Here is a 25,262-nt window from a genome sequence, read left to right on the forward strand (position 1 = left end):
CTAATAGATCTGACAGCTAGTGGAGAAAGTGCTCCTGATGGGCTGGTTTTGCTGTTAGGACTGAGTGGGAGGCTAAACGTTGCCCTCCTCATACAGCCACCAGAAAGATAACGACAGGCCACTCGAGCCTCACGCAGAGTTAACAGCTGCTGAGCAACTGATCTAGTTCTTTGAAGGCAGGTTAAAGGGGTGGAGAGCTCGAGCCCAGAGGAAAGTCAGCAGCCCTGGCATGCAGAACCGACAGCAAGCCCTATGGAGGCAATTCAGGAAGGGAGGGACCCAATGACACTGCTGCTTCTGCCTCTTTATAGCAAAAGCTGCGTTAAAGTTAGAGTGCCTTTCACACCAAACAGCTTCACACCCCAAATCAATTCACCCACCAGTGACATGCACCCACCTCTGAGGTGGAGGGCAGCACTGTTTAACAGGAAGCAGCACCACAGGGCAGAAAGGAGAGAAGACTACTATCATGGCAGGGGAGATTTCAGGTACATGGAATTTAATTGCCTGAACTGGAATTTGGCTGAGATACACGGGTCTTTAATGATGCAAAGCAATCAGGGCCTTGATTGTATCTGGAAGAGGGTAACATACCATAAAGGGAACAGCGCCATCTACTGGATCACGAGCAGCCACGTGGCAGAACATGGGTTTGACTGGGAGCAGTCAAGTCTGATGCTGCTTCGATTGTCTGAGGAGATCACAACCCAAGTTATCCTGTCTCCGCAGGGGAAACCTGCCATTTGGCTGAAGTTTCATAGATTCCAGGGCCAGAAGGAATCATTGTGATCTAGTTGGACCTCCCTGTGTAACACAGGCCAGAGAACTGCCCCTAAATATTTGTTTGAATTAGAGCAGATCTGTTTAAAAAAATATTCAATCTTGATTTAAAAATCACCAGTGCTGGAGAATCCACCATGACCCTTGGTATGCTGTTCCCCTGGTTAATTACCCTCACTGTTAAAAATGTACCCCCTCATTTCCAGTCTGCACAGAACACCAAGAGGCAGGACTTGTGTACTACCACGGCCTGCAGATCCCAGTCTTCTGCCTAGGCCTGACAACCACCACCCCACTGCTGGCCTGCAGAAAGTGCGTGTTGGATTTATAGAGGATTCATTTGAGCACCAGGCACAATGTCGTTCCTACAGGAGGGGCATGCCCGGCTCTCACAGTCTACTTCCTGTAGGCCTGACTTCTGCTCAGTTTGGTTCTGGGTCTGCACAGCTATCATTCATGGTTTTATGGAGGAGAAGGCCCAAAGAGATGCACCATGCTTGGCTACAGAGCCAGCCTGCCAATGGCCCCAAATGGCATACGTACAGGAACCACTTGAGACCTGAATGCTGCCAAGGTACCTCCTCTGGTGACCCTTTCCCTTCTAGCATCTCCCCTCATCAGTATCCCAAAAAGCCCTGCAGGGTGGGATGGGCTCTTACTCCAGGGAGCAGCCGGGTCATTCCGTCCACTGCCCTGCCCTCAGATCACTCCCTTGCCCAGTACATGCTTCTGCTTCCAGGCAGATGGGGAGTGGGGATAGTCAATGGCACCTGTGCAGTCTAGTCTCCCCCCCCCCTGCAGTGCCCAAAACCAGTTGCTCCTTCAGTCAACACAAGTACTGATGAAGACGATGGTATGCTGTGCCCCTCTATAGCTCCTTTAATCTAAGCAGCTCCAAGGGGCTTTTCCCACAAGTCACCCTGTGCCCCTAGGAAACCGGGAAGCCTCGTGACCCCTCCGGCTACTAATGGGCAAACGGAGGCAGGGAGAAATTAAGTGACTTGCCCACAGTCACCCAGCGTGTCGCAAACAGCATTAGAATCCGTGATTTGGGACTTCCAGTTCCATCCCCCCCTCCCTTGCCAGGAAGCGGAGACCCCAGCTGCAATTCACAAGTCCCTCCAGAGCGCAGCCCAGGGTTTGGAGAAGCCAGTATAAAAGGCTACTGGATAAAAAAATCAACATGGGCCTTGGAACTAACATGAGCATCTCTAACGCCAGCTCGTTGTGAAACCAGCCGCTCTGCTGGGATGAGAAGCCCTGCTCCCAGCAGGAGAGGCAGCTGCTCAGCTGCTCCAGAACCAGCTGCATCATAAATACAGATCTCCTTTGGGCCTGGGGTGCGAGCAGCATGTCCCGTGGACTTCTATACTCTGCATAAGCCTCTCTTCTCTCTGCATTTCTAGCCTTAGACCCAGCCGTTCTCAGGGCAGAAAAGGCTGTGGTCCGATTCCACATCAAGGTAAGACGGAGGCCCCGTGAGAAAGGGAGGGCTGAGTAATCGGAATGCTACACATCACTGGTATTGCTCCCCCAGCTCTTCCTGGGCAAGTGATGCTTGTCTAAGAGCAGAGACGCTGATCTAGGCTACATTAGAGAAACGTAGATCCTGAACGTGCCCAAACGCCTGGGAGCTAGACATGCAGATTTCATGAACCTCATGCTCAGGGTATAAGCCAATCTCTAGTTACTAGGAGGAAACCTAACGAGGGTGGGGGAGAAGAGAGGGATTATCCCACAGCTGCCTCAGGTGCGGTTTCTTGAACCTTCCTCTAAAAGCACATGTAAGAGAAAATCCTGATCCAGATGGCGCAATGGTTAGGCCATCACGAGGGACGTTTAAACACGCATCTGAGAAGTTGTCTCATCAGCTCCCCACCCATTGCAGTTCCATCCTTTAAACAAGATCTCACGACCAGGGTTTATCCCGGCAGCTGTAGGCAACCTTTCTCCTCCCCCCACTGCTGCTTCTCTCCACCCCAGAGACAGCTGCAGTTCAGTGATGTTTGGAATAAACGGTGCTGCAGGAAGCATGGTCTGGTGGTTAAAGCCAGAGAGAGCTGGCTTCTATTTCTGGGGCTGCCACAGACAATCACACCCTTCTCTGCCTCAGCGTCCCTGTCTGTAAAACAGGGCTCATACCTCCCTACCTCGCAGGGCTGGCAGGAGACTCGGGGCCCCTCTTCCAGAGATGCAGAAGCGCCTGCGTCTCCCCTCGATCACCACTTGCACTGCAGGTGCAGAGCACTTCTCAAAATCAGGCCCCAGTGAAAATAAGGGACGAGGATTATCAGCTCCTTGGGGCAGGGCCGTCTTTTTGTTCTGGGTTTGTACAGCACCTAGCGCAATGGGGTCCTGCACGTTGCCACAACAGACATAATGAATGGTAGGTGCCCAACTCCCCTTGAAACTGAAAGGGCACTGCATTCTCCCACCCTTCCTGTCTAATGGGCTCCTCAGAGGGAAAGTCCTAGAGACGTGCAGTGAATTGGGTGCGGGCTGAGAGCTTAAATCACTGATGCCCATTTCCAGTTAGTGGAGGAACCGGATTCACCTTTCCCTTTCACATCTCCCCTTCCAATCGCCTGTGACAGCCCTCCACCACAGCAGGGCAGATTGCACGGGAAGCCCACTGGCCTCGCAGCAGCAAGGGAATGGAGAGAGCAGCGGGGCCCTAAGCACGACAACGCCAGCGGACAGGGAATGGCAGCGAGGCACTGAGAGGCGGCTGCTGGAGTCTCTGACAGACGCTTGGTCAGCACAGCTAGGGGATTTTTGGGGAGGCTCGTGACCAGGCCCGCAAAGGTCTGAAAGTTAAATCTGGCTCGGAGCAATTAGCTCTGATGAACTGACAGCGGCGCCTCTGCTGTGCAGCTCCAAAAGCACCCCTTCCCTCTGCCGTGCAGCTCCAAAAGCACCCCTTCCCTCTGCCCCTCCCCGTGCAAAACGTGAAAGGAGAGCTCCAGTACCTGCAACCAGCCTTGTGCATTAGAGGGGCAGCATGGAAGATTCTCTTCTGGGCATTGGGGGGGGGCGCATGGGTGGACTCAAGATTTTCACAGACTAGTTTTTCCGAATCCAGCTAATTAGGATCACAGCAGGCAAACGCCGCTGTGGGTTCAGTCCTTGAAGGGTATGCAGAGCGTGAAAGGCAGTTCATCACTTTTAACAGGTCCGTGAGCCACTGGAAAGGGGCGGGAGGAGAGTTTCAAACCCAGATCAGTGCGTGACGAGAAGTTGTGAGCAGCACAGCGAGACAACGCTGCCTTACACACAAGGCAGTGCTGCTCCAGGCACAATCCAGAGACTGCACTACACAAGGCAAGAGCACATCGGGACTCTCACCCAGCACCTGGTCCTTGAAGTCAGGGCATTGGGAGAAGGGCAGTGTGACCTAGTGGATAGGGCACCAGACAGCATCAGGAGACCTGAGTCCCATTGCTGGGTCTGGGCAAGTTGCTGTGCCTTTCTGTGCCTCAGTTTCTCCACTCACTCAGTCTTATCTAGTTAGATTGTAAGCTCTTTAGGGCAGAGGCTGCCTGCATCTGTTCTGTATCTAGCCCAATGCAGCCACCAGAGGCTACTGTAATGCTAATTAACAACAAGAAGATGAGCAAATTCATTTCTCAAACCCACCCTGGCCCTGAAATTCTTTATTTACTGCTGCTTAGGAATCAATGCAAGAAGAGGGGAAATGAAAATTCAAATGAAAGAACTGCCTGTGCCCCACTTAGCCCAGCCCAGCTTTGGGAAGGGGGGTTGTTCTGTCCCCTTCCTCGGTGCTTCGCTTGTGCTAAAAAAGCTGTCAGTGACTCACCCTAGGGGATCCTGACCCCTAACTAGCTTAAGAAGTTAGTTTCAGGTTCACCCAGCAGCCACCATGGCTCATGTCTCTACCTGGGGCGGTTTGGCCTGGAACCAACCCCAAAGCTGAGGTTTATAACTGACAGACTCGTATTTAATCCTTTGTTAATTTCTGCTTATCATCTAACAACAGGATTAGTAGGAAGCAGGTTCTCTGGCTCTGGATAGTTTTCATAAGCACGGGGATTGTTTTAATGTGTCTTCTCCCTTCCCCTTCTCCAGTGGTTCAGAGACCCAAAGGATTGTGTTAGTATTTTAAAACTTAGCATCTTTCCTTCATGACTCCCCCACATCGGTCCAGAGCAGATGATTACACATCCAGAGGGAGACCTCCACCACACACCTACATGCTGTGGAAGTGATGCTCCTAATTCTGGCACACTGGCAGTTGGTTCACCTTGAAACTAGGGGAGGGAACATCAGGCTGCTGAAAGACACCATCTTTCAGATGCCAGGTTCCAACCCAGTCCTGACCAGCAATGGCCACGGAACATCTCATGGCACTGCTCACAATTGGAGCGCCCAGCTGGATTCTGCCACCTTCAATTTCAGTCGGGTACAGCACTCTGCTTCTTGTCCCAAGCTAAACTCGGGCAGAGTTGCTGTGCACCAACACCTGCTACTTTCCCCCCCCCCCCCCCCCCAGAGGTGACTGCAGCTCACTGACTCAGCCGTGAGCTCTCTGTACGTTTGTATTTTTATTTCTACAGTACCCTGGGAGCGTCTGATGCTTTGCAGACCAAAAAAAACAGAAACCAAGTCTCTGCCCTGGGGTGCTTCCAGTTCAGCTCAGACCAAGGACAGGTAAGAACATCAAAATGAAGGAGGAAGGTTAGCGTACAAAGGACAAAAGGGGAGAAGTGGTGGATCACAGATCAGAATGGGAGGGGCAAATTAAGGCACAAGACTGAGGGCGCAGTTCACATATCCATGTTGGTCTTGCAGGGAGACGGTATCTCTGCCCAGGAACTCAGTATTATTCAATGGACTTCCCCCTGCAGGGCAAGAAACCTCCAAGGCCAGGAGCCCTGGAAAGCCAGGACAGTAAACGCAAGTGGGCTGGGGAAGCTTGCACCATGCCTGGCTGTGCCGTACCAAGCTTGGGGCAATGCTGGTAAAGGAAGAGAGCCTGCGGCACACGTCCCGCTCCATCCTTCAGAACTGCCACTCACAGCACAGATCCCCGCTGACTGGTTCGGAGGCAAGTGGCACAATCAGAAGGGAGGCACGAGCCAACTGTCCTGGCAAACAGAAGCTTTGATAAACCATCAGCACAAACAGCGGTTCCGCGGGATCATTAAAAAGGTCCCGCATAAAGAACCTGGCTCTGACCGAAACTGAAAAGGAGCCAACAGCGGAGCGGCAGCCACGCGGCTCTGGGGTGCAGGAGGTTCTAGCGTGGCTGGGGCTGTCGCTGCAGCACAGGGTGCCTGGCGTAGTGTTCGGAGCATGCCCAGCTCCCTGCTGTGCCAGGCATCCCGCTGGGGAAAATAACGCTCCTGGCAGTGGCATCAAACTGCCCCACCCAGGGGCTGCAGTAGGGGATCTGGTTGGGTAGCTGATGAAACTGACGAACCCCGGAATTCCAGACCACCAGCCCCAGCACCTTCCTGTGAACTTTGACCCATCTCCGTTCCCACTAAGGGATGGATATTCCAATTCTAATCACGGCATCCCAACTGTGGGGTAGGTTGCTGTCTCTGTATTATGGGCCGGGTGCAGGGGCTTGCTGGATATTTACACCTGTTCCTCGGTGCACAGCTCTGCTAGGGATTGGATGTGTGTACAATGATGGTAGAATGACTTTTCTAGTGGCTTGGTCAAAGGCAGACTCCTGGCTTGGCAAGTGTAGGATAAAAAGGGCCCAGCCTGAAACATGCATACTGCTATGTCTAGCATTTGGCTAGTTGAGTCTAATGCCACCACTGACAGTCAGGTCCAGGGGCCACTCAGGACTCTGTACAAGCACCACTCACAGTAGCTGGATAGTTCTCTATTAGTTGCTGTGAAATAGGTAGTGTCCTGATTACCATCAGTAGGCTTCAGAGTTAACACTAACTGGGATGTACAGGGGCAGTCTAGAGGAATTGTTCTTATTTGAAGACTTGGAAAACAAACAAAACAATACACAGAACTGACAGGTTCCTTTAGCAACTGCCAGAAGCTAGAAACTTACAGTTATTAAAATATAAACATCAACCTAACAACAGAAACTAGTGGGAACGGTAAGCAGTGCTGGTACAGTGCCCTGGCCAATACCAGCTCCAGCCAACAAGGAGAGAGAGTCACCTTTACAACCTTCTTCGGATTTAAAGGAGCCGTATGCATCCCTAGTCCCATTGCTGCCATTACCCTACCCTGCTGCTTCTCTGAAAGAAAGGCAACCCTGGCGGCTGCAGAAATCTTCCTTCCCTAGGAGGTCGTCGTGGGGTAAGCACAGTGCTTGGGTTGTTAAGCAGCCCATGACGTTCTCTGTAAGAACTGGCACATTCAACCCCAATGCCCCTGACCCCCTGAACTCTCCCCTGCCTGCCCTAACTCAGCTCGGTTTGCTATGGGCTGGTAAACTGAGGCTGCATTTCACCCAGAGGTGGCTGCAGGGAGGCCAGGGCACAGTGTGTAAAGTGCTCAGAGAGGAGCTTGACGAGCACAAGATGAGCAGCAGTGATTCCTGGGAATTACATGTACCATATCCTTGCCTCCTTCCTGGGCCACGTGCAGCCACCTGCGCTGGAATGAGCCATCTGCACACAGTACTCGAAGGCCAGCTTGCATCTCCTGATTGACCACTCAGCCTCACACGCCTGCCCCACCTGCAGGACACAAGACAGCAGGCACAGCTGCTGCTGCTTCTGCAGCCTTGACGCCTCCCACAAGCGTGTCTGTCTCAAGGCACCAGCTGAAACAAGCAGCGCTCAGCACTCTTCAGCTGCAGCCATTGATCGGATGGGAGCAGCAGTCGCTCCAGAGATAGATCTGTTGCTGGCGGAGGCCCAAGGCGTCCGAGGGCTCTGCCAGCTCGCTGAGGCAGCTGCGTTTGGTGCAGCAGGCTGATACAGAACATCTTGGGAACACACAAACCGACTCACTGCTGTGGAGGCAAGGATGGGACTGAGGGACTCAGCTGCAACCCACCTACTAAAGATCTCAAAGCTGTGAGCAAGGGGGGGAGCGGGGCAAGGGAGACAAGACGACCTTCAGCAGAAAGCAAATGCAGAGACAGGGCTGTTCTCCAACCCAACACCACCTCACTGGGAAGGAAACAGGCAGCAGGAAATGGCATCGGGGAACTGACCCCAAGAAGCTCCCCAGGCAGGAAGTAAAAGACTAACCTGCCCTTGATTGACCTGAGAGGCCATCACCCAGGACAGGCACACGTGGCCGGAGCACTGCAGCCAAATATACCTCTCAGCAGACAGTGCGTCGAGTGACTACACCATGAGAAAACCCAACCCCCCCTCCCTTCTATTTCCTTTAAGCACCAATGAAAGGGACCAGAGCTACAGTCCAAGGAGACCCAAGTCCTGTACCACAGAGACAGCAGTAGCATCCGCCACAGCACTGTGTCAGCACGTATCACCCTGGAGCAAGCTTGATGGCTGCTGGAAGGGAGCGGAGTTCCATCTCCGGCCAATCCAAGCATTAGCCTCCCTACTGCCAGAAGAGCCCATGGGAGGGAGGTTAACAGTCCCTGTTGGCTGGGAACTGGACCGAGACCCAGCAGCTCCTGTTAGTAAGGTGACAGCCAGAAGAGAGCAGAAACTGAGGTCATTCCCAGCCTGGCCTGGAGGAGAACCAGCCATCAAGAGAGGCCAGGCTCCAGATTCCACTACCAGTCATGACTGCTTCGCCCCCAGAGTCTCCCACATTCAGCAGCTGCTCATTCCACAGGCAGTGCTGGGTGTTACAGAACTGGGACCCCCACCCAGGACATGGCATTTCTAGCTTTCGAAACAACCCCGGGCTAAGAAGGCCCGAGCCCCTTGTGGAGGGGTTTCTTTTGATCACATGTAAAAAACTTTGAGGGTAGCTATTGGCTAGTGCCTTGTCAAAACAGCATCTTACTCCCTGATCTGTTCATACCACGGCTGGACAAGTGTCAAACCTGGCAGCAGACCCCTCCCACTGCACGCTGACAGAGCCTTTCGCCCAAGACGTGTTTCTGCGGGAGGTCCCTATTTCATAGATGGGAGGAAAACCCCGCAGTGAGTGACCAGCGAAGGTCACACAGGGAATTGGGTCTCCTGACTCCCTGTTCTAACCACTAGACCACCCTGCCTCACCCGTGGCTAATGAAGTGAGCCAAGTTATGACTGCAGAGCGTTTACTGCTAGTGACAGCCTCAGAGGAGGGAAGCTGCTGGCTTTAAGCTTGTGAACGGAGCACTTTTGATACTGAAGCCATTGAGGGAGTAGACAGTGCCCTCCCTGTGTCTTTTATGATGTCACGTAACCATAACTTCCATGCACGGCTTCTCCCAGGACCTCCCCTCCCACTCCTTCCTACTAGTTGGAGTGAACCCAGACAAGCTTCTTGGAGAGATGGTTCTGGCTGCTGCTTGTTTTAACTCTTGGCCTGGCCCTTTTACTGATTGCGACCGAGAAGCTGATCAGCCGGAGACATGTATTGACCAGCCGATCAGTTAAGAGGAGAGGTTGTAACTGACCTGTATGAAAGCCACTGCTGTGTTGGCTTGGAATACAATACCTGCCCAGGCATGAGGAAGGTTAAGGAGTCCCAGTGACCTTCCAAGCTGGGCTCATCTATCACTGGGGGGGGCAGATGCTAAAGGAGAAACTAGTAAGTCTAACAGTAAAAGGCTCTGCTGTCAGCTTGGACTTGTGCTGAACAGTTATTTCCCGACAGCACCCTGGGAGCTGCTTTGGTCCTGCTGACTCAGCTGGCTGCAGGCTCTGCTGTCAGGGGAGGGAGGCGTTTGGAAAGCATGCAAGTCAGAGATCTGGAGAGGGTAGTGAGCAGCCAACTACATGAACTTGCAGTAGACTATGATGCGAGGAGAAAAAGCGGTTCTTTTAGGCTGCACATACCGAGCGACTTCTAAGAGCCAGCCACACAAGGGATGTGGTGGGGCAGGCAGTTGTCTGAGTAGGAAAAGGAGCTGAATGGGGGGTTTCAGATGGTCCATGGTGGGTAGGAATAATGGGATGAAGTGAAAGAGAAAGCTCTTCCCAAGGGGATCTGTTCGGCTGAGGTACAGGCCCTAGGGTAAGTGATGAGAGCACCATAACGGAACACCAGCTTGGACAAACAGGTTTGGAAGATGAGCTTTTTATCAGTAAATAATCTGTCAATTTCATCTTACACATCTAAACCAATGAAAAATCTTCTCAGCGATAATCAAAGTTTACAGATGGGAAAATGCAGCTGAGAATTTAGTAGAGTTTGATTTAAGGCCATTTCCTTCGTATATTTTGATCTGTGATGTTGACATTTGTGTTTTAATGGTTATAAAGCATTAAACTGTTTGGATCTCAGTATCTATGGTCATTATTGTCTAATTCCCTCTCCACTGCCTGACCTCCCAACCCCAAAGTTTCCCCACAACTGGGAACATTTAAAATAAATTGAAAAAAATGCTTAAAATGAACATTGATATTATCCACCAAACTTAATCGAATTCTGCCAAGCTTAACTATGAAGAGACAATCTTGCAATGGTTGGGGACTGTCAAAGGACTAGATCGTCTAGTTGCCTCCTTCCCATGGCTGTAGTCCTCAGAAGTTAGCAATCGCATTCCTTACAATAGGGCTCTGGGGACCATTTACTCCATCAAAATGAACACAGACTACCTCAATCCTTTTCCTTTCAAGCCACCTGCCAGATTCACCACTAGAGGAGACTGTCCATTGCTGGCTCATCCACTTGCAAAGAACACCCCCCCCTCCAGATGTCTGCAGAGGTGTGAAAGCAAGTGGGGAGTATGAGAGGTTACTGCTCTGATGGTCGAGCACCATCTTCCAGTAACTACCCCGGCCAGGTCCCCTCCGCTACCACTCTGATTCAGATGCTATCCACAGGCATGACACAACGCTGCAGGTACATGCAATATACTCAGAGGGTGTAGGAGCGCAGCAGGGCCACCCTGCTGTGGGGGTGGCTCTTTGGGTCTGTGCTGCACGTATCCCAGAGAGCGAAAGCATGTACTTCCTGGGGACAATACCCTGTGAGACGCGCCTTTAAAGAGCGCAAGCCACAGGGCACAAGGAAGAGTTGCCCCAGAGGGGTATGTCTCCTTACAATGAAAATCCACCCAGGGGACCTTAGTATAACAGGCATAAGTCTCTCCACGTTACAAGCTATGCAAAGCTGAATGCTCAGAGTGGAGTCTCTTCATTCACTCCTGTTGCAAAAGCCCAGGTACTACCCCAGCCCTTCCTGATCCTTGGGATCACAGGGGTGAATGACTGACAGAGCAAGAGAACCTCCAGCACAAACCTTTCCAGGAATCACCTGCTCTCGTACCTGCCAGCAAGGGCTGCTGCCCTAGGAACAACCCCGGCTCCACACCACCAAGTGAGCAGTAAGTAGGTGAACTTGGGGCTAAGTAGCACTATGTAGCACCAGTCCAGTGTAGCCAGACACCGTGCAGGGTTCTCCCACCTCTCTAGGCCAGTCGATCTCTGGAGACATGCAGCGCAAGCCACTCATCCTTCCCCAGGCCTTTGTTGAGCAAAAGCTTGCCACAGAGTCAGACCACTATCTCCTTAAGAGACTAGAGGTCATTTCACTTGTGATCCAAACTAGATTTGAACCCAGGTCTCCAGAGGTGAAAGACTGAAGCGTTAAGCAGCTGTGCTCCTGGAACCAACTCGGTGAAAGGGCTAATCTCTCAAGCCGAAAATTTTCCTCTCTCTCATGTTTCAGGAGCAGCTTCTATCAGGAGGGAGCTGTTCAGGGAGAAGGCTTTGAGCTTAAGGGCTAACAGGAGTGAAACCCAGTCAGGGCCTGTCACTGTGTGAAACAGACATTCAGACTAGCATGTCTGTTACAGCACAGACTCCATACTGTGTGGCCCTATGGCATTTTCAACCGCAAGAGACCAGCCCCATTACCCACTGGCGATGGACACAGTGTACCAGAAGTTTTAGACTAGTCCTGCACTCAGCCAGGTAATTCACTCTGCCGCACAGCTCTGCCTCTAACCCAGCCGATCAGACCAGAATGATGAGCCACAGCGGGGACTTGGGGCCATCATGCACCATGGTGTCAGTATATTAACGCCTAGAGAGCACTCAGTTACAGACTAGCCAGGGGCCTGCTCTTAGTCGCTTCCAGGACACAAGTTTGTTCCTTTTGTGGATACTTAAAGGAAATTCACTAGGGCAAAAAACAGCAAGCCCCTTTAGGTTTTGTGCCATTGTTTCCCCAAATCATTACGCAGAGCACAATCCTGCTAGATGCTGAGCACCCTCAGCTCCCACTGAATGCAAGTTGAAAGGACTCAGCCCCTCACAGGATCAGGCCCTTGGAATCAAACACTGTCAACTCAGTGTAGGCTTGCAGGGACTGATCCAAAGCCCAGCGAAGTCAGAGGGAGTCTTTCCATTGACTTCAGGGTACTTTGTATCAGGCCCTTCATGGGAGTTTGAAGATACGCTTAACCTCATGACAGACTAGCCATCCCGTTTCTAATAAGGTTTTCTAAACCCCTATGTTTAAAAAGCGGCCACAAAAGCTTTTGTGGGGCAAGGAGCAGTTTGACTTTAAACATTCTCCTGCAATGCAGTGAACCCAAACAAGACAGCAGAGACTAGAGAACTGGCATTTCAAGTGCAGACCAGACACAGTAGTGAAACTGACCAGCTAACAAGGTGAAAACTTAAAAAACCCCCACCAAAAAAACCACAAAAAACGAACATAAAACCAGAAGAGCAGAAGTGGGAGAAGTCAATTCATGTTTTAGAAGCTCTCCGGTTGAATCAGCTGTGGCTGCATAAGTAACACAGAGCACCAATCTTATTTTAATTTTTCAATTTAAACAGGGTCCCTTTATAGCTCATGTGCTCGGGCGCTGAGTGCGTGCCAGCTTGGGAATTCCAGCCAGAAGAGCAAGAAAAATGCAGTTATGGGTTTGAGCAAAGCCTCAAAACGAATAAAAGGCTTCACTGTGTGGAAAACTACAGCCGGATTAAGCGCATTCAAATGTAAATACACACTCGGCACTTTCGCCTCTGCCGAGCCCTGTACACTAGGTGGCTAAAGCCAATCCAAAAGGAGGAGAAAAGTGGCAGGAAGGTTAAGGTGCAGCTCCAGCTTTGTGCAGCAGCTGAATAGCAAAGAGATCCTCTCCAGCAGGATTAGCTTGTCTGAGCCTAACAATTCAGAACCACTGCAGCAGCACCATCTCAAAGGCAACTGCACGTTCTGAGCGTCAGATGTCACTTACCAACATGTTCGGAGAGGAACACGACAAAGAATGGAGTGACCAGGTCATTAATCCCTTGGACGTAGCCACTGGCTGGGTGTCGGATGGCCCAGATAAACAGGATTCTTTCAAAGATCTAGGAAAAGCAAGGAGGAAAGCCAGACATCTGTGTTAGCCAGGCCCAGAGGAGAGGCAGAGAAGCATGCATAATAGACAGATGGGGCAGGGCAAGGGGTCAGTGGGGGAGATCATGGTTTGGCAGAGCCATTCCTAGCAGCAACGCTGATAGGATAAAAAAGTAAGCAAGCTAAAGAACCAGGACTCCCTGGGGTGTATATGAAGCACAGCTCCCACTCTCAGCCCAGCCCATACCTCCCCAAACCTCAGCATTAGGTTTCCTTGGTGAGTGAACACAGAGCCTGAGTTTCTAAGATCCAGATGCAGCCCTAGATGTGGTGTCAGGCCCTTCCAAAGGCCAGGTAGAGTTTTCACGGTATTACCAGAGCTGTCTGACTGCTAAAAATTGCCAGAGTGAGTTACCCAAGACATTTGCCTCACACAAGCCTGACCACTGTTAGCTCCCAGCTAAGCCAGTTCCCGGCTGTGGAGCATCCAAGTTAGAAGCCAGGCTAGGGTGTCTCTTTACTGCAGTAGCACATCCTTGTTATGGCCCCCAAAGTAGTTCTACAAGTCGGGCACCCAAGGGCTTTTCTGATTTCCTGGAGAGTTACAGAGCATGCTGTGACTGACTCCATACAGGCTTCTTCCCAAGTATCCCTGTGCCTAGGCTCCAGAATCCCATGCCCTCTTCTAGTATGTCAATAGCCTGTGATCTGAGTCTCTAGTGGGGAGAGAGATGTCAGGTTCCCGGTGCCCTGGCAGAGCTCTTCCTAAGTCCTTGAGTTCCTCCTACAACATACACTAGTGAGTCCTCTCAGGAAACTGGCAGACCAAGAACTCTGCCCTAAGTGCAGATCAGTTCCGTTCAATCTGATCAAGCTGCTTGTACCTCCTAGCAACCCCGCTAAATCTTGGGTGTCTCATACAACAGAGGCTGGGATTCTCATGCCTGCTCCCACCAGGGAAAGGCTTGCACATCCAACTTTGATGGCCAGGCTTTAATGTAGCCTACTCTGGCACGATGGCCTTGGGCTGGTTTCAAAGAGCACTTCAGATTTTTGACCAACTCTGAGTTACCTTTAGCCAACTATATCAATCTGTGCCCTTCATAATTGGAGCTCCTGGCCAGAGTCCCTAGAGCAAATCTTTAAAATAGGTCTCCAAAAAGTTTAAAGGCTAAAGGAACTTCCCCAATAAAGTCATAGGGCACGTTAGGACTGGTCTACGCTGGGACACTTACCCGCAGAACTGTACCAATATAGTATTACTGCTATAACCCTCCACCAGCACACCCTTATTCTGGAATCCCAGGCTAACCTGAGCCAGGCCCCTAAGTTTCTTTCAAAGCATGACAGAGCCCAGTCGTGGTTTTGTTCCTTCAAAAGAAGAGCCCACACCAAACACACTCTTGCCACACGGTAAAAGGGACTGGATGTGCCATCCAACAGCTAGAACAGCTAGCTGTTAGTATGGCACAGCTATTTGTAGTCAGATGGATAGAGCACTGGATTGGAACATAAGAGACTCTGCCAGCAAATCACTTCCCCCCTTTGTCTTCTCTATTTTCATGGTAGACTCTCTCAGGCAGGCACCGTCATTTACTGTGTGCTTGTACAGCACTAAGCACAAGGGAGTCCCAATCTCGGTTGGGATGCCAACACCTCCTCCCCACCCCCCCAGTACTACCCAGAGGAAACACCCAGCCTTGTGCAAGATCCCCCTTCCCATGGGGTGCTGGTGTCTGAATGGTGGGGTGGCTACATTTACATCCAACATCCCCCTCCAAACAGATGTGGTAAGGCTGATCCTAAACTGCATATTAGAAAGGGGGGAGGCCTGCCCTGGGTGGAGGCAAGTCCCCAAATCCAGATGACTAGATTAACTCCACCGGGCTCCATTGGAATGGCCCTCTCAGCACAGAATACGTGCCCCTAGGAGCACGCCCCAAAGCCAGATAGACCTGGTGCCCTGGGTGGAACGGAAGCGTCTCCCGCTAGAAGCCCATGGTCACCAGCAGGACTTGGCCTGCCCCACTGCAGGGAAGCTAGAGAGACTCATCCCGCCTCACCTCCTGGACTAGCGGCTGCTGGAAGAGTGGGATGAGAGGGTTTGTCCTGGGAATGTCGATGTGGATCTGAAAAGGAGAGAGGCAGAGCGGGTTAGACACACTGACCTCGTGGGGAGGAGAGGGAGCTGCGATTCGAGGCGCTGATGGAGAGGAAAGAGGCCAAATCCCTCAGCCGCCCCACAGGGACAGACCTTGCTTAGAGGCAGAGGGAAGTGCCTAAACTCTAGTCCCCACCGCTCAATTCTGGGGAAGGGGGAGCAGCTAGAAGGGCTAGCAATCGGTGCACGGGCGACAAATCCAGCCGATGAGAACCACTGATGCATCTGATACAGCCGCTAACAAGGCAGGATGGGGCACAACACCCTGCCCTCACTGGGGGAGATGGACTCCACCTTGTACGGGTTGCCCCAGCTCTAGCTGCTGTGATCCTATGCAGGCCAGAGAGCAGTGGCAAGCACAAGAGGCAGAACGGGGAAGAAAGGAAGCGTCATACTGGGGGGGAGCGGGGGAGAGGAGGAGAAAGGGGGGGGGAGGCTGGCCGGCAGGAGGGCCTCACCCTTGGGTGCAGGAACCCAAAGGAGGAGGAGGAGCAGCAGCAGCAAGGCCTGTACCTGCCGGTAGGTGTCCTGATGATGCTCTTCATTCCTGGAATCGTAATACTGCTCAATGAAGCCGAAATACTCCTCCCGCTTGCGCTGCAAGGTCAGCTTCCTCCGCTCCTTGTTCGCAGGGAGATAGCCCTGCGGCAGAAAGCAGCCTGTCACAGTAGGTCCCCTTCCCCTCTCCCTCCTGCCCCAACCACGGTCAGTCCCCTGCAATCCTGCCAAGCAGCAGTTTGTCCAGGAAGCGCTTCCAGCCTGCATGCAAAGGTTGGAGGAGGGGAATTCTCCAGAGCTTCAATGCTCCCAGCATATGTCTGATATCCTTCCTGCCTGACCCCAGGGCAACCTGCCAACACCCTGCTGCATGAGATCTGATTGCTTGTTTCCACACGAATAGCTGAAGACCGCGCTCTCTAAAGCTACAGGAAGATACCGAACAGGTGTGCGAAGCGGCAGGTAGGGCTCCACTCCAAGCAGGAGGCAAGACCACACTGACATGGGCGTTCAGATCATGCGGTGCATGAAGGTGCTGGATAGCACCTGTGTGTTAGCTAGAGCCTGTGAGATTTGGTGAGGAAAGGGGCTGAGGCGGAGAAAATGAACTTGTAGCATACACAAGATGAGAGCTCCGCTGAGGGAGAACTCGTCGGCTTTAACACTGAGGCCAAACTAGCCTTCATTGTATTTTAACATGGCTTGTTACTGACTGCGCTGATCCCCACTGCACGGTCATGCCCATTTCAGGGTGCCCATCAGCGACCTCAGAAAGCGTGGGGTTTGAAGGTCAGGAATATCAGATCTCCACTTCCCCGGGTTTGCTGCAGGACTCCACAGTGAATTGGAGAACTGGCAGCATTGAGACATCCCACCCGACTCCAAAACCTGTGTGACTGCGGGGAGGAATTTTTAAGCATGACAGATGTTAGCCGTGCAGCTCAAGGAAGTGCTGGAAGGTGCTCACGTACTGTGGTGCTGAGTGTGACAAACTATTCTGTGCTAGAGAGTCCATTAAAAAGAGGGAAGCCGCCAAGCAGGGAGGCTCTCTCTGCTGGAAAAATTAGGCCATTTTAGATCACAAAGGAGCAGCAAATGAGACAGGCAACAAAAAAAAAAAAATCTTTGCAGATTCCTCTTACAGGCTTGGCCCAAGGCCATTCAATGTGGTTGGTGGGGTCACCGCTCTGCGCACCGTCTGCATTCACATGCACCAGTGTACACCTCAGTGGCATGCTAGTGACGCTCTCAGACCCTGCTGCTGGTTTCTGGAGCTGGAGCAAAGTATGACCACATCACCTTGCTGAGGTCCCTGCCCTCCACCCATCTGGGAGTTCAGGCCTTGAGGCTCTCCCCTTGTCATCTGACCCGAGACCCCTCGCTCCTTAGGTGCCTCTGTCTCCTCCTCAAGTTCTTGAGCTTTCTCCTCCTAACAGTCAGATCAGCCTCCCATTCTCCAGCCGGTAAGTGACCCCCCTTCCCTAAAGCCCATTTATTCCAATGAGCCTCCCGCACGGAGGAGCTCTGCGCCTGGAATCTTATTTGCCCAGGTGAGACCGCAGGCTCCTCAGGGCAGGGCTCTCCGTTCCGTTCTGCCATACACCTTTAAGGTGTCCTGCAAAGAAGAGTTTGGATTCTTTGCTGGGTAGCATATAGTGTGGCCTGCACAGGAAAGGGCAATTTATACATAAGGAACGGCTCCATACTCAAGGTCATGGACCACCATGGAACTGGGCAGTCCCATGTCTAGATAGTCATACATGGATTTGCCCCGGGGCCATGCACTGAGCTGATCGGACCTAGTTCAATGCACACAGGAGCATTCATGTTTAGCAAGCCTAAGGCATGTTCATTTGCACGCCCTTCTGTGTGTACACATCCCCCCGTGGGCCTCTGGGCTGCCATCACCCTCATGCGCCCGTTGATTGTGGCACCGGGGCAGATTTGAAGGTGTCGTGCCGGGTGTTGCTGCACCCAGCTCCATGCGAGGCTGCTCAGCCTTTCCCCAGGAACCCCGGGCCGCAGTGGTCGGCACTCACCGACAGGAGTCGCCATGTCACAGGCCGGACCTCTCTGGGCACGCCAGGCCAGCTGCATTTCCTCAGCTCATCTGCAAATGGACAGTGGTGTCAATGGATTAGATCCCAGGCACGTCCCGAATGAGGTCCCCGGCTAGGTAGAGCTACACCTAAAAGGAGAGGAAACCCCAGTCTGCTCCTGCAGGCTCCGGATACGCTGAGCCCCCAGGGAGGCTCCATGTCTCTGATGCCTGGGACACAAGTGCAGAACAAGCACGCTCATTGATAACATCGACAGGAGACCAGCCCAGCCCAGCCGAACCAGCCTCCAAAAGACCCAGAGGCCCTCAGCAATCCCATCCATCACCCCAGTGACACTGGCCCACATCTGACTGGCACAGAAGTGCCCTCGTGACCCACCCACCTTTCCACCTAGCCCCGCACTCACCCAGGTCCGTGTTGTGGCTGGAGAGGAGCTGCCGGAACTTCTCCAGGCGTGTTTTCTCCCGCACTGTCATTGGGGGAGCCCCCGACGCGTTCTGGTCAGAGATGCGGGCGACAAGTGGAATGATGGGTCTGAGTGGGAGGGACTGCTGTTTGTGCAGGGTGTTCCGCATGCAGACATCCTCTGGAAGAGGGTTCAGATGTGCTGTGAGCAGGGGCGGGGGGGGGGGGGGATGGCCGCGTGCAGTAGCAGTTAAAGCACAGAACTGGGGTCAGGAGATCTAGGTTCTACTCCTCATTCTCCTACTAATCCACGCCTCAGTTTCCCCACCTGCATAATGGGGATAAATCCCTCCCTCAGAATTCATTCCCTCACATTTGTACAAGTGCTTTGGTATCCTCAGATGGAATGGAAGTATCTCAGGAGCCCCCAAACAAAGGAGAGTCCCCCCAGGGTCAAGCTGCTCTCTAGTCACTGGAAAATGCTTGAAAAAAGTTTACTGGTCGAGAAAGAATTTGATCTGGTCTCTTGAGTGCACCCAGGCACCTGCCGAGATCCCCACCCTTAGAATCGGAGTGTTTCAGGCCAAAAGGGCCCACCAGATCACCTAGTCTGACCACCTGTATGGCACAGGCCACCCCTCCGCCCCCACTAAACCTAACTACTGAAACTAGACCAAAGTGTCTCAGCCCACAGGAGACTGGATTGTTATATTCCACAGGCAGAGAATAGGAGGGACCGAGGTGCACCAGTGCCTGAAGCCCCCGCAATGGCAGGGAACTGAATACGCAAGAGATACCCAGATAATCCTGGCAAGTGACTTGCCCTCACATGCTGCAGAGGAAGGTGAAAACGCCCCCACAGTCACTGCCGATCTGACCTGCTGGAAAGTCCCTTCTCAACCCCCAACAGGATCAGTTAGACCCTGAACATTTGATTAAGAACCAGCCAGCCAAGCACCTAAGACAGACAATGTTCAGTGCCACCTCAGAGACCCGGCCCTCCCCATCTTCAGCTGTGGCCAAATCTGGTATTTCACAGGAAGGAGACCAAAAGAAAAAAATAATCGGAATACGTTGACCCCTGCAGGTGATGGACGCCCTGAAGCATGAGATTTTGGGAACATAAGACAAACCAAAAGGAGGCCCCAGGGCTGCCAAGCCCAGCACTCTGCCATCACTAGCAACCCAGCCCTACAATCCCACTCACGCATTTGTCCAGCTCTCTCTTCACTAATTATATTGTTTGCCCAGCCCCCCCAGAACTGCTAAGTCTCCCATAATTCCCAATGACCATCTCACTGGCTTTCCCCCACCCTGTACCACATCCACACTCCCACTGTTGGAGAGCCAGGCATCCCCGCTTTCCGGTAGCGGCTCTCACACTTTCATACCATGAACCACTGATCCAGCCTGAGGAAGTCACAGCGCAGAGAGGGGATGCCAGGAGGGCCTGGCTGCAATCCCATCAGCCAGGATGGAACAAGGCCAGCTCCCTGCAGCCGTTCTTCCATCACTTCCTCCTTATCGACCCTTTCCTCTCACTCCTGATGTTCGTCCTCTCCTTCCTTCCCCCCTTTTGCATGCAGCATGCCTGCCTGCCACTCGACCAGCACTCCACCACAACTCAGAGCGGGAGGGGGCTTGGGAGTCCCAGGGAAACCGACCTTGAAGTTTACCCCACCTTGCCTCCTTTAGCCTACCAAGCAGTCAGAGCTTGAATAGAAATGGAGCCATTACATGGCCTCTGATGCCACCTAGTGGCTGGACTCATCTGCTGTCTCCTTTTCACATGGTGAGTATCTCGTCCGGCATTTCTAGGTCCACTGGCAGCACAGAAGGACACGTTTAGACGACCTCAGACTTTAAGGCCAGAAAGGACCATCATGATCATCTAGTCTGACCACCTGCACATCGCAGGCCACAGAACCTACCCATCCACTCCTGGAATAGACCCCCAACCTCTCAGTTACAGAAGTCCTCAAATCAAGGTTTAAAGACTTCAAGTTACAGAGAATCCACCATTTACACTAGTTTAAACCCACAAGTGACCCATGCCCCATGTTGCAGAGGAAGGCAAAACCCCCACAAGGTTTCTGCCAATCTGACCTGTGGGAAAATTCCTTCCTGACCCCAAATCTGGCAATCAGTTAGACCCTGAGCATGTGGGCAAGACCCATAAGGCAGACACCTGGGAAAGAATTCTCTGTAGTAACTCAGAGCCCTCCCCATCTAGTGTCCTGTCACCCTGCAGCCTCTGATCAGACACTGACAGATAAAGCAGTCACATGCCTGGAATCAGACCAGGGTGCAGCACTGATGTGGCAAGACACTCAAGCCAGAGGAGTTAATCTAGTGCACCAAGTACAGCGCTCCGGCTGGGCAATCAGGCTAGGAACAAGGCAAAGCGTCCCATCAGACTCAAAGGATCCCATTCCGACCTGTTCCAAGTGGGCGCAACTCCACCAGAGCTGTATCCGCTTAGGAAAGGTCTGAATTTGGCCCAGAGATTCCAAGAGCAGCACATGGGGTTCCAAAGAGCCATAGGCAGAGCATCTCTGACAAGGCTGAATCAGATGGCCTAGATTTGAAGCACTGGAATAGAATGGAGGATCACCTGGGCAAACCAAAGCTTTGAAATTAGTAGCTGGAGGCTGAATTCCACAGTCAACCAATACAGCATGTGGGCACTAGCTTCAAAGGCAGACAGCTAGGATAGCATATGAGCAACAGACTGGTGACTGCCTCTGGAGAGAGGCTCTCTTACCAGGTGATCTGGACAGCTGGGCCTCGCTGCTGGACTTGATGACCTTGCAGTTGGCTGGCATCTCGCTGAGAGCAGACTGTGCCCGCTCGGGTTTCACACGCAGCTTGCTGTGGTTCTCCAGCACCTGGGCTGCCGTGGCCTTGGCTACTTTAGAGTTCAGGGTTTGGAAAGAGGAGGAGAAGTCTTCATCTTCATCATCGCCGATGTCCCAGGCATCACTGGTGTTGCGTGCAAACTCGTGAAAGCTAGAGGCCTTCTTATTTTTCAGGGGCAGCGCATTGCCCTTGGAATGTTCCTTAATGAAGCTGGGAGTCAGGGACAGAGGGTAAATGCCACGGAAAGAGCCAACCCCAAGCTCCTTACTCCTCCCACAAGCCCATTCCATGTACCCTCTTCTCTTCCTCCCGTGGTACAATCCCTTCCCCTTCCAAATACTTCCTTCCCTTTACCCTCTGGTATACCCCGCAATGCCTCTTCATCCCATGGTACCATCTCCTCCCTCCTTCCTAGGCATGAACTAAGGAACGCATGAAATCCCTCCAAGCAACCCCCACGGCAAGTACAACACTGGAAGGCAAAACAAAGCTGGTACAGTCTCAACACAGGGAAGACCAATGTACCAACCTAACCGTTCCTATCAGGAAGGTGTTCAAGTCTATCTACTCTACCCAGCCGGGCAAAGGAGAGGAACTGATTGAGCTCCAGGCTGCATGAGGCCACTCCTAGGCTTGCAACTGCCTCAGCCGCATACAAGAACAGGAAAAATAATGGATAAATTCAACCCAGGGAGATGTACAGGAGCAGCTCTGTGCTCACACACGCAGGATACAACTGCAGGCCAGACTGGCCTGCTGATGATTTCAGACACAGGGAGAGCGCTCCCACTACCTTCAAGCTCCACGAGTCAAAGTCCACCGTGATAAGGAGCCAAAGCCAGGCAATAAAGTCTCCCTTTCAGTGCTGGGGAAACGTGCTGACTTGACAGTCCTAGGGGCTGAAGTGCTGCCCACTGACAGGGCAGAGACAGCAGGGGAAGCAGCAGAGATGTGGTTCCCAGGTCCTCCCTATTGCCCGGGAGGGATCCCCTCTAAGAGCAAAGGGGGAGGTCAGTCACCATCACCCAAGGAATCCTTGGTCTCTTCTGCTGACAGCACCCAAGGGGGTGGCTGTGACAGTAGTTATATGATGCGGATTCCTTGCTACTAAGGTGAGGCCATGGGCTCATTTCACACAAGCCAAACAGCCATCAACTGGGAATGTGGGTCAGAGTCAAACAGATGACCTACCGGTGCATGGCTACAAGGGAGTACGGGAACTCTGGAGAGCCCCCGCCCAAGAAGGGACAGAGAACATCCCAGCAAAGCAAGCCCTCCAATGGAAACAGAGCTCGGTGAGACGGGGGCAGGGAGATGCGACACTTACGTTTTGGTGAGCCGGGGATCCAGAGGAGGATGCTGGGCTCCATAGACGGGTTGAATACTGCAGGGGAAACAAAAGCCACAGAAGATTTGCGAATAATTGCCTCAGCGTCGGACAGGGTCACATTCCTCAGCTGTTCTTGGAAGCCTCAAGCAACTTCAATGGGATTCAAAGTTCAAAGCCTTTGATCAAAGAGCCACAGTCAGCTGAAGGTTTATTCTTTCCGAGAGCAGAAAAGACACTAAACTATCAGCCGCACTCTGGCTCAGCTGGGAAGGAGGGGGCGGTGTATTGGGCATTAGGGTTCTATGCCTGGCTGTGTCACCAATTCATTGCTTGAGTATGAGCCTCCGTTTCCCTCACCTGTAAATTCAGGCCAACAGTTATTTACATCAATGGGGCATCAGAGGCCTAGTTTGTTATGCCTTGAAAGCCTTGGATGAAAGTGCTTAGCAAAGGGCAAAGTATTACAGCCATTAGCACGCTCGTGTCTTGGAGAGAAAGATGGGGATTTGAGCTCCCCACAAGGTGCTAGGTTCTCGGTTGCTGCTGAGCAGTGCAGAAAGTTACGAGGAAAACACTGCACTGAGAAGCGTGATTGGAGCTCAAGTCCCAGCTTGGTCAGGGATGGCTGGGCAAGTAACTTCACCGCCGTGCCTCGGGCTCTGTACTTGTGGAACAGACTAACACTCCCCTCATTCAAAGGGGGCAAGGATGCTATGAAGCTCTGAACCGCTATGCAATGAGGCCTAGCCTTCACAGATGTTAAAATGAGGATATCGCTAGTTTCACAGGCAATTTAAAGATCCCCAAGGCAATTTCCACAGAGCAGTAGGGGATTCAGTCCAATGTTTAGCCAAGACTCAGGCTAGTTATACATGTCCCCAGCCCACTCCCCTTCCAACATCCAGGCTTATTGCTCGGTCTGCCTCCACGCCAATGCTCTGAGAAGCACAAGCATTCCCGGAGGATGGTTCTCTCAATAACCAAACCCCATCCCTCTGCACATACGTCACATACCTTACTTAACAGCAGGGCCCATTCTTAGCTGGTGTAAGCAGACTGAGCTCCACCTAAGCCAATGGAATTGCAATTGCTTTCACCAGCTCTGGATAGAGCTGATGACTCCAGGCAGAGCCAGCGGCACAGAGAGCAGGGCCCATTCTTAGCTGGTGTAAGCAGACTGAGCTCCACCTAAGCCAATGGAATTGCAATCGCTTTCACCAGCTCCGGATAGAGCTGATGACTCCAGGCAGAGCCAGCGGCACAGAGAGCTGGACCCTGCGGTACAGGAGGGAGAATGCAGTCTGGCTGCAGCTCGAGAATGCGCTCAGTGCTGGGAACTATCTGGCTAAGGGGAGGGGGAAGGCGGCAGGACGTACGTGGCAGAAGGGAGAAACAAACAGAAGAGCGAACAGAAGAGCTGCAGTAAAGGCACATGGCGACAATGGGCCCTAAACCCAAGAAAAGCAATGGGTGACGAAACCTAGCATGGGCTTTCTTTGCTGCATCAGCAACTCCCATCTTTCAGCCTACAAAGGCTAGCTGTATTTCCCCAGTAGTGATTAGGCTGGGAAGAAATTTGCTGGCTAATTAAGATCTAGGTGTCAGGATGGCCATTAAACATAGGTGGCTGTGTTGGTGGAGACGATGAGCAGATTATCCAGGGCAAAATGAGATTGATGTTGCTGACAAATGACTCAGATCGGTTTCTTTCAGAGGCCAGGAGAACCCAGACAAATTGTTTTAAAGCTTAACATGAGTTTTACAAAGCTCATCAAGTTGCCCCTCTGTACGCAGATCAGTGTCAAGTGTAACACAGAGAATCCACGTGCTCCTTCTTGGAGAGGATCCTCATTTACATACAGGAAGGGCACTGGGAAAAGACTGACACAGGAATATTGGAGTCCCCTTTGGGAACACACCACTGGTCTCTCAAAACTAGGATCCCGCCTCAGGCTGGCTGTGGTTGCAAGCAGCTAATACTCAGAAGTACAGACCTAAACTTTTGAGTGAGTGCACCCTCTGGGAGTCATCTTAAGGGGAGGGGGGAGTCTGACACCCAATACCAAAACCCAACCCAGATCACTAGTCACTTCTGAAAACGTAACCCAAAAGCCTGGGTTATTTTCATATAACAGCTAAAAATGTTATTGGGCAAGTATTTCCCAGCCCCCTTTGGGAAGCTAGCGGCAGTATCTGACATTGGCTTCCTGCAGCAGCAAGTTCCACAGGATGACACAAAAGCAGCATTTCCTTTAGTTTGTTATGCTGTTCATTTCACTGGCTGAACCTTTTGTCCTTTTATTATGGGATGATATAAATGGCAGAGTGAGGAAGAAACAAACACTCCCAAGGAGAAAGCTACAACGGGGTTGACTTCTAGGGTATGTTGGCAATTCCATGAGCTTCCTTCCACTTTAAAGAAAAAAAAACCTTGTTTCCTTAGGTGGCCATCCCCAGCCAGTAAACTAGGTCATAACTCTGATAAGGACCAGCTGAGGACACTGTGGACTTCCCTTAACAGGACTACTTATAGAACTGCTGAAAATGACTCCAGTTAGCTCTGATTTTATAGTGGTTAGAGTTTCTGCAGAGGTGGATAGGAAAATCTATGTAAAAATCAGCTTCAAGAGCCAGTCACATCAATACTCTGCCTGAGACAGCCAGAGATATAAAAATATCCAGAACAAGACTGGGAATAGCCTAGCAACCAACATGGGACTACTGAAAAGTAATAATACTCAGTCCTTAGTGTCTGATCCTGTTCCCATTGGCTTCAAAAGCGAGGAGGATCTGG

At 52.0% G+C, this 25,262-nt stretch overlaps 1 protein-coding gene across 2 annotated transcripts in view; it reads right to left on the reverse strand.

Moving 5' to 3' along the window:
* The window catches only part of TBC1D22B (TBC1 domain family member 22B), a 37,376-nt gene that overhangs the window by 8,601 nt on the left and 3,513 nt on the right, over positions 1–25,262 (reverse strand). For both annotated transcript variants that reach the window (XM_073320223.1, XM_073320224.1), the window contains exons 2-8: positions 22,466–22,522; positions 21,044–21,348; positions 18,281–18,460; positions 17,854–17,924; positions 15,830–15,958; positions 15,219–15,284; positions 13,052–13,166 (exon numbers count right to left, since the gene is read on the reverse strand). In XM_073320223.1, coding sequence (XP_073176324.1) covers positions 13,052–13,166; positions 15,219–15,284; positions 15,830–15,958; positions 17,854–17,924; positions 18,281–18,460; positions 21,044–21,348; positions 22,466–22,522 — 923 coding nt within the window. The remainder of the gene's footprint in view (positions 1–13,051; positions 13,167–15,218; positions 15,285–15,829; positions 15,959–17,853; positions 17,925–18,280; positions 18,461–21,043; positions 21,349–22,465; positions 22,523–25,262) is intronic.

Source organism: Lepidochelys kempii, chromosome 21 (genome assembly GCF_965140265.1).
Source record: "Lepidochelys kempii isolate rLepKem1 chromosome 21, rLepKem1.hap2, whole genome shotgun sequence".
Taxonomy (NCBI): domain Eukaryota; kingdom Metazoa; phylum Chordata; order Testudines; family Cheloniidae; genus Lepidochelys; species Lepidochelys kempii.